This window comes from Sceloporus occidentalis, unplaced genomic scaffold (genome assembly GCF_023333645.1).
Source record: "Sceloporus occidentalis isolate IW3139 unplaced genomic scaffold, rSceOcc1.0.p SCAF_64, whole genome shotgun sequence".
Taxonomy (NCBI): domain Eukaryota; kingdom Metazoa; phylum Chordata; class Lepidosauria; order Squamata; family Phrynosomatidae; genus Sceloporus; species Sceloporus occidentalis.
This window is the reverse complement of record NW_028317044.1, coordinates 2,022,923-2,031,632: the sequence shown is the minus strand read 5'-3', so window position 1 is coordinate 2,031,632 and position 8,710 is coordinate 2,022,923. Positions and strand designations below refer to the sequence as shown.

The window sequence follows — 8,710 nt, the reverse complement described above, 5'->3', positions numbered from 1 at the left end:
AGAGGGGTATTTCTACAGCAGAATTAAAAACTACATGGGCCTACAACTCCTGTAGCCAGTTTGGAGAGAAACTGCATAAAATGCCATGCCAGTATGGCATTATGGTTTGGGCATTGGACAGTGACTCTAGAGACCAGGGTTCAAATCCTGACTCGGCCACAAAAACCCTGTTAATAACCTTGGCCAAGTCACACTGCCTCAGCCTCAGAGGATGGCTATGGCAAACCCCCTTTAAAGGAATGGAAAATCAAGATTTGCTATTTGGAATTTATACTTATTTTGGAATATTTTCAAGCCGTGGATGCTTGAATCCATGGATAAAAGAACTGTGTATGTTCTTGGGATGTATTAAATGAGGTTTTACTACATAAATGTCAGACCCAGTGCCTCTTAGTCCCTAGAATCAATCGATCTTGGATCAATTTTCCTCACATTTTCTTTTCATTCCTGGATCTAGTGTTACAAACAGAATAATAAACAGGCCGAGCTTTATTAAATAAAATTCCAGTCATAAAATTCACATTTTATTACTATTATTATTATTATTACTATTATTAATATGCCTTGAAACAACATGAAAAATATTTTGATTTGACAGAGTTCAGGTGACAGTTGGAGGTTGCCAGTTGGCACTTTGGAATGTGTAAGTTGACAGTTGGAAGTTTCGGTTGGCTGTGAGCGCATAGCTGCTTTGCTACTATGAGTTTGTGTGGATTAAGTTTGGAGCTGTGAAGCAGATTATAAATCTCATATCTATATATCTATATCTAAAAGAAAAATTTAAGGTAGATCAGAAAGACAATTCAATAACTAAAGAGGATTCAGAACTAGAGAATATTCTAAAATCCCAAAATAAGGGGCTGCTGTCTAGAATATATAAATTTTTAATAAAAATTGAACTAGAAAGTGAAGTAATTAAAAGTAACATGATAATATGGGCGCAAAATATTGGTCACAATATTGAATTGGAACAATGGGAGTTTACCTGGAGTAGAAGATTAAAATATACAAGAAGCCAAAATTTAAAAGAGAATTATTATAAGATGTTCTACAGATGATATATAACACCAGATAAATTGGCTAAAATATATGGAATTAATAATAAATGCTGGAAATGTCAAAAAGAAAAAGGTACCTTCTTTCATAGTTGGTGGACCTGCCCCAAAATCAAAAAGTATTGGCAGTTAATTCATAAATCAATTTGTAATATATTGAAAATAAATCTTAAATTTATACCTGAAACATTTTTGTTAAATATATTGGACAAGACATTAGAAAAAAATCATGGTAAAATAATATTCTTTTTGATTACTGCAGCAAGAATTATATTGGCACGCAAATGGAAAGACCAAAATATACCAAATTTAGAAGAATGGGCTTTCAGACCTATTTTCCTTCCAAAGGGAAGACGAAGAAAAATGCAAATCCGTCAGCTAGGTAACAGAGAGAGGACCCTGGAGCCAGACATAAATCTGGTATTTAATATTTCAAGGGAAACACTCAGCCTCCATTATCTTTCTCCGCACCCAGCCCCCTTTTCTTCCCCCAAAGACATCCACATTATAAGGAAAATGGCCCCTTCGATCCCTTTCCTTTTTCTCTAATTGAGCAAAGGAATGTTTAAAAGGCCAGTTAAAGAAACCGTCCTCCTTCCTCCCTACATTCCTCCCTTTAAGGCCTTGCTTTCATCCGCCTTTTTTTTCATTCCTTTTTCTTGTCTGCTAGAAGAAAACAGATTTTGGAAAATGAGTAATTTTTGTCGCCCAGAACGCCACGGCGGCCACATTGTCGAAACCGATGGGATCTGTAGGCCATTTCTCAACCCATTTTGGAGGGTGTGCCATGTCTACTATAGGTCTACTACAAGCTAACATTCACCCAAAACACTACACCAAAGAAATATAGGGATATCGATGCCTTTTAGGCTGCCTCCACACTGCAATGTTCTGCAATCTATAGTACTCTTTCTTATAAGATTTCTTATTCCAAGAGTCAATCCCCAAACTCCATTCGCCGTTAAAGGACTCTATAATACTCTCTTATAAGATTTCTTATTCCAAGAGTCAGTCTCCAAACTCCATTCGCCGTTAAAGAACTCTCAGTGCAGTATAAAAATTGAAGGTGGCCATTTGAGGTCTCAGTGCAGAGACCACCATTTCCCCCTCAGAGCAAGACAAAGATGGTGGCCATTTTGGATCTCAGTGCAGTCTACCATTTTCCTCTCAGAGCAGGATAAAAATTGAAGGTGGCCATTTGGGGTCTCAGGGCAGAGACCACCATTTCCCCCTGAGAGCAGGACAAAGATGGTGGCCATTTGGGGTCTCAGTGGAGCCCACCATTTTCCCCTCAGAGCAGGATGAAAATTATGGCGCCCATTTTGTGTCTCAGTGCAGAGACCACCATCTTCCCCTCAGAGCAGGATATTTAAAAAAAACATTTCATTAGATATAAAAAACCATACAAATAACAAACATGTATACATACATTCATACAGCTACAAACAACTACAAGCATACAAACTTGGTAGATACAAAAAAGGCTTGGTTATACTAAAGTACTATGCTGATTTACCTCCTGGGCTAATATCCTATACCTCTTAATCTTTTGAGTAGTTAGTTCCCTATGTATAGGGTTGTCATAATTGTCCCTTTAAGGCCCTCCATTTTCTTAAATGTCCTACATTTTGGGCTGAGTTTTGTCCTGCAGTTGTCCTACAGTTTGGTCTAGAATTTGTCCTACATTTTGTCCCGGGTTTTAGTGGACAATTATGGCAACCATACCTATGTATAACAATAATTTATTCAATCCCTTATTCCACATATTCCTCTTTAATATATACTATCGTTCTCAGAGGCAATTAATGATCTAATCAGAAACTGAAATATACTGCCCATAAATGCTAAACTTCCATTAAGTACTGCATCTGAATCCTCTTTTTTAGTGCTTTTAATCCTCCTTCTAATATAGTTTAATCAATTTCTTTATATACGAAATACTAACAATTAAATAGGACAGAAATATCCAATAGTCAAAATTCTATAGGTTAATTTTTATCCCCTTTTCATCAGTTATCAATTGTAACTCTATGTCTAAATACTGTAATACATTTATTGTCTAATGTCTAAATAATGTTTCCCTATATAATCTTAACATAACTTCAAAGTTTCATGGTTGGGTAGAGTAGCCATCATTAAGATGGCTATTACGTATTCTAATCAACGGTTCACCTTTTAGCAAATGGGAGAAAGACCTTGCAAAATGTACCTGGTGCATAAAAAACCCATAGTGAAGATGAAAGCATTGTACGATGCAACGGAAAGAGGTGGTCTGGCTGTACCAGACTCAAAATGGTATAGCTATGCATGTGTTCTAGTCTGGCTGATGGACTGGTTGAGATTAGATCATAAAAGAGTGATCAATTTAGAAAACATTGATTTAAAATTTGGGCTGCACGGGTCCCTCGTCTTCTATGATAAAATAAACATTAAAATGGATGCTAGCTTTAAAAATCACATAATTAGGAAATTGTTGACAAGAATTTGGTGTAAATTTTTAAAACTCTGGTGTAGAAATGTACCTCCATGGGCCTCTTCCAATGAAGCTCTCTTCAGCAGGGAAGTGTTAAAAGAGGACTTATGGGTAACTGATGAAGATGTAACTAAAATGCAAGATGAGAGAAGAATTATGACATCCCAAGAAGAGCTAAGAGAGGAAGGGTACAAACGCAACTGGTTTGCATATCTGCAAATGAAGGAGAGATTCAAAGCAGATGAAGAATTATGGAATAGGGAAAATAGATGCGGAATTTGAAAAAATAGTTAAAAAAACCCAAAAAACAAATTTCAAATCTTTATAAACTAATTCGCAAAGTAGAAATGGAACCTGAAACAATAAAAGATGATATGATTAATTGGGCAAAGGACGTGAAAGAACCTATCCAGTTTACCATTTTCACAGGCTGTACCCCACCTTGAAGCCTAATAAGGAGGATTGATGCCCTGGGGTTCAGGCGGGAGAAATGGGAATCACCACTAGGCCTGAAGACCCCTCTCTATCTCTCTCTTCTTTCCTCCTTCTAGGGCGCATGTCTTCAATGAACATCCCACCGTTCCTGATTTTTGCAGCCTTTACACCCATTACCCTTGTAGAGAGGGAAATTATTTTGTGAAGGTGAGGGGGGGATTCTTGGAAGAATTGGGGTTTTAATGTAATTTTTAGTCTTGTGAGCCGCTTTGGGTCCCTTTCGGGGAGAAAGGCGGCATAGAAACAAAACAGAAATGAATGCATAATCAAGTAAGACTTGAAGGCACAAACACACACACAGACACACATCAAAAGGCACAGGTTTACCTTGCCTCTTTGGTTTGTTTTATACAGCTTTCTTGCAATGAGGTTTTCCTGGGGACAGTGCCCAAATTCCCCAGAAGAAGGCCCTTCCTCAGAGGGTCGACTCCGTCTGCTCCCTTGGATTGGGCTACGGATGCAAACACCCCCTGATCCAGATGATGGAGAAGGTGGAAAACCACGGGGAAATCCCGAAAGGTAAAGCAATGGCAACCTTCACGCAGACTGCAAGGATTCTATGGTTGCTGAAAGGCTATGTCTATAGATTGGGAGTGTTTTCTCTCTCTCTGAATGTCAACTTAGGTAGATGCCAGGGCTGGGACTGCCTGCTTTGGCTGATATGCCAAGTGTGGCCCTTCCTAGAATCTGGGGACCTAAAGATGGGTAGCGCATGGTTTACGTTGCCTCTTTTGTTTGTTTTATACAGCTTTCTTGCAATGAGGTTTTCCTGGGGACAGAGCCCAAATTCCCCAGAAGAAGGCCCTTCCTCAGAGGGCCGACTCCGTCTGCTCCCTTCGTTTGGGCTACGGATGCAAACACCCCCTGATCCAGATGATGGACAAGGTGGAAAGCCACGGGGAAATCCCAAAAGGTAAAGCAATGGCAACCTTCACGCAGACTGCAAGGATTCTATGGTTGCTGAAAGGCTATGCCTAGAGAAACCATAGCATCGTTGCCGTCTGCGTGGTTCAGAGTCTTTTCTCTCTCTCTGAATGTCATCTTAGGTAGATGCCAGGGCCGGGAGGACCTGGTTTGGCTGATATGCCAAGTGTGGCCCTTCCTAGAATCAGGGCATCTAAAGATGGGTAGCGCATGTGCTGGGAACCTCAAGGCAATACCTTGCACTACCTTTCTAGCAAGTCCAGAAACTACAGCTGGTTCATACTATGGCAGCCAGACAGAATCACTGGGTAATACTTGCCCATAGAGAATCATTGGGGAATATTTGCCCTTAGAGAATCATTGGGGAATATTTGCCTATAGGGAATCATTGGAAAATACTTGCCCATAGAGAATCATTGGGGAATATTTGCCCATAGAGAATCATTGGGGAATATTTGCCCATAGAGAATCATTGGGGAATATTTGCCTATAGGGAATCAATGGAGAATATTTGCCCATAGAGAATCATTGGGGAATATTTTCCCATAGAGAATCATTGGGGAATATTTGCCCATAGAGAATCATTGGGGAATATTTGCCTATAGGGAATCAATGGAGAATATTTGCCCATAGAGAATCATTGGGGAATATTTGCCCATAGAGAATCATTGTAGGATATTTGCCCATAGGGAATCATTGGGGAATATTTGCCCACAGAGAATCATTGGAGAATATTTGCCCATAGAGAATCATTGGAGAATATTTGCCCATAGGGAATCATTGGGGAATATTTGCCCATAGGGAATCATTGGAGAATATTTGCCCATAGAGAATCATTGGAGAATATTTGCCCATAGAGAATCATTGGGGAATATTTGTCCATAGAGAATCATGGGGGAATATTTGCCCATAGGGAATCATTGGAGAATATTTGCCCATAGAGAATCATTGGAGAATATTTGCCCATAGAGAATCATTGGGGAATATTTGTCCATAGAGAATCATGGGGGAATATTTGCCCATAGAGAATCATTGGGGAATATTTGCCTATAGAGAATCATTGGGGAATATTTGCCCATAGAGAATCATTGGAGGATATTTGCCCATAGAGAATCATTGGGGAATATTTTCCCATAGAGAATCATTGGGGAATATTTCCCTATAGGGAATCATTGGGGAATATTTTCCCATAGAGAATCATTGGGAATATTTTCCCATAGAGAATCATTGGGGAATATTTTCCCATAGAGAATCATTGGGGAATATTTTCCCATAGAGAATCATTGGGGAATATTTTCCCATAGAGAATCATTGGGGAATATTTTCCCATAGAGAATCATTGGGAATATTTTCCCATAGAGAATCATTGGGGAATACTTGCCCATAGGGAATCATTGGGGAATACTTGCCCATAGAGAATCATTGGGGAATACTTGCCCATAGAGAATCATTGGGGAATATTTGCCCATAGAGCGTCATTGGGGAATATTTTCCCATAGAGAATCGTCTGTTATCCCCTCTGTTGTAAACCGCTCGGATTCCCAGTGATTGGGCGGTATATAAATAGATCATATTATTATTATTATTATTATTATTATTATTATTATTATTGCCCATAGGGAATCATTGGGGAACTCTGCTCTGCATCAGGAATAAGGGAAATTCCTGGCCTGGGTTTCTGTCGGGATAAATGGCAGTCACCACTAGGCATGAAGACCCTTCTCTCACTCTCTCCTCTTTCGTCCTTTTAGGGCCCGTGTGTTCAAATATGGACGAACATCCCACCTTCCCCAGTTTTTGCAGCATTGCCCTTTATCGCTGCTCAGAGGGCAACTATTTTGTTAACTTTTATTTTTATTGGCTTTTTCTTTTACAACCCTCTTTACAAGAAGCGTCTTATAGACATACATTTCTGGTTTTCTTCCTTATCCCCTCCCTATCCCTCCCTTTCCTCCCACCTCTGGATTCCACCAGTCAGACGCCTGTGGCCACATCCACCACCACACAGCCACCTATGGAGTCTACTGGCCAGCCTGTGGCTACATCCACTGCCACAGAGCCACCTCTGGAGTCCACCAGTTAGACGCCTGTGGCCACATCCACCACTACAGAGCCACCTATGGAGTCTACTGGCCAGCCTATGGGTACATCCACTGCCACAGAGCCACCTATGGAGTCCACCAGCCAGACGCCCGTGGCCACATCCACCACCACACAGCCACCTATGGAGTCTACTGGCCAGCCTGTGGCTACATCCACTGCCACAGAGCCACCTATTGAGTGCACCAGCCAGACGCCCATGGCCACATCCACCACCACACAGCCACCTCCAGAGTCTGTCGGTCAGCCTTCTACAACTGTGGCTACCCCCACCACTCCGCCACCAACTCTGGAGCCTGTGCAAGAAGGTGTCAGCACTGAAAGCCACACCATCATCATGCCAAGAACCAGCACCACAGGATCTCTTCCCCAGCAGCCGGGGACTGAAGCAACCAAGACCAAGCCCTTGACGGACTCTAATAATGAGTCTGTGCTGGAGCTTCTGGTCCCCAGTGCTGCCAGGCCAAAGATACAAGGCCTGTTGGGGAAAGTAATCTCTTAGGAGACCGCACCACCTGTGGAGCATGCTCAACCCACCTCCGCTTCAACAACCACATCAGGATCTCTTGTTCCCAAGCTGACCAGAACCACAGCGTAATCCTCTGCCCAGTCCCCACCACCATGTCCTCTGTTACCAACAGCCGGACCATGCTGGACATCTAATAACCTACAACACCCAGCAACCAATGATACCTTTATTGGACCACCCAAAATGCCCAGTATGCATGTTACATGCTTTTATTGTTTATTATTTATTTATTTATTAAAAATATAGTGTTTCAACTGTGGGTTTCTGTGTTTTTCATTGTGTTTTCTATTTTAATGTGCTGTATCCAGGATTGGTGTCACTCAGTGTGTAACTTAGGGTGTCTCACACACAAACACGCACCATGGATCTCCTCCCATAGCAGACTGCATACCATATCCTCCCTCCCTGAGGCCTTGCCATTCAACAGCAGACCAACACAGAAATTCACATGGATATCGTTTCCTCCCAGCTGAGGGTCATTTCCAACTTATGGCGACCCTATCCTGGGGCTTTCTTGGCTATCCTCTGAGGTTGAGAGAGTGTGCCTTGCGCAGGAGCACCCGGTGGGTTCCATAGTCAAGCTGGGATTCAAACCCTGCTCTCCAGAATCATAGTCCAAGGCTCAAACCACTACTAATACATGTGGCTTGTAAAGCCTGTTGTAAAAACAACAGGGAGAAATATAGGATGCTACACTTGGCCAGTAAACATGAAATACACAAGATATAGGATGAAGGGGGCACCTGGCTTGATAATAGCACATGTGAAAAGGATCCAGGAGTCCTAGTAGACCACAAGTTGAACATGAGTCAAGAGGGTGATGCTGCAGAGGGAAAAGCCAATGTGATTCTAGTCTGCATCAATGGAAGCATAGTGTCTCGGTCGAGGGAAGTAATGGTGCCAGTCTTTTCTGCTTTGGTCAGGCCTCATCTGGAATAAAACTGTGTCCAGTTCTGGGCACCACCATTCAAAAAGGATGCGCACAAGATGGAGCATGTCCAGAGGAGGGCCTCCAAAATGGGGAAGGGTCTGTAAACCATGAAGCCCTATGAGAAGCTGGTTATGTTTAGCCTGGATGAGAGACGGATAAGAGGTGATAGGATAGCCCTGGTTAAACATTTGAAGGGATGTCAT

The 8,710-nt window shown here is 41.7% G+C and overlaps 1 protein-coding gene across 2 annotated transcripts; it reads left to right on the top strand.

Moving 5' to 3' along the window:
* The first annotated feature begins 651 nt into the window (after window positions 1–651).
* LOC149287102 (uncharacterized) lies at window positions 652–7,775 on the top strand. 2 transcript variants are annotated; one of them, XR_016277527.1, is made up of 4 exons: window positions 652–1,437; window positions 4,080–4,170; window positions 4,378–4,542; window positions 6,699–7,775. XR_016277527.1 is itself a non-coding variant. In XM_089493451.1 (3 exons), exons 1-3 carry the CDS (start codon window positions 1,340–1,342, stop codon window positions 7,455–7,457), a joined length of 948 nt encoding a protein of 315 aa, XP_089349577.1. In that variant the 5' UTR covers window positions 652–1,339; the 3' UTR covers window positions 7,458–7,775. The 2 variants fall into 2 exon arrangements, 1 of the variants encoding a protein (XP_089349577.1); XM_089493451.1 differs by lacking the exon at window positions 4,378–4,542.
* The last annotated feature ends 935 nt before the right edge of the window (window positions 7,776–8,710 follow it).

What these genes read in the sequence shown, in the direction of transcription:
- LOC149287102 (XM_089493451.1), top strand. Translation starts at nt 1,340, where the DNA reads ATGGAAAGACCAAAATATACCAAATTTAGAAGAATGGGCTTTCAGACC. An exon ending in AATGCAAATCCGTCAGCTAG is followed by an intron (nt 1,438 to 4,079) that starts GTAACAGAGAGA and finishes TCCTCCTTCTAG; the next exon opens with GGCGCATGTCTTCAATGAAC. An exon ending in AGGGAAATTATTTTGTGAAG is followed by an intron (nt 4,171 to 6,698) that starts GTGAGGGGGGGA and finishes TCGTCCTTTTAG; the next exon opens with GGCCCGTGTGTTCAAATATG.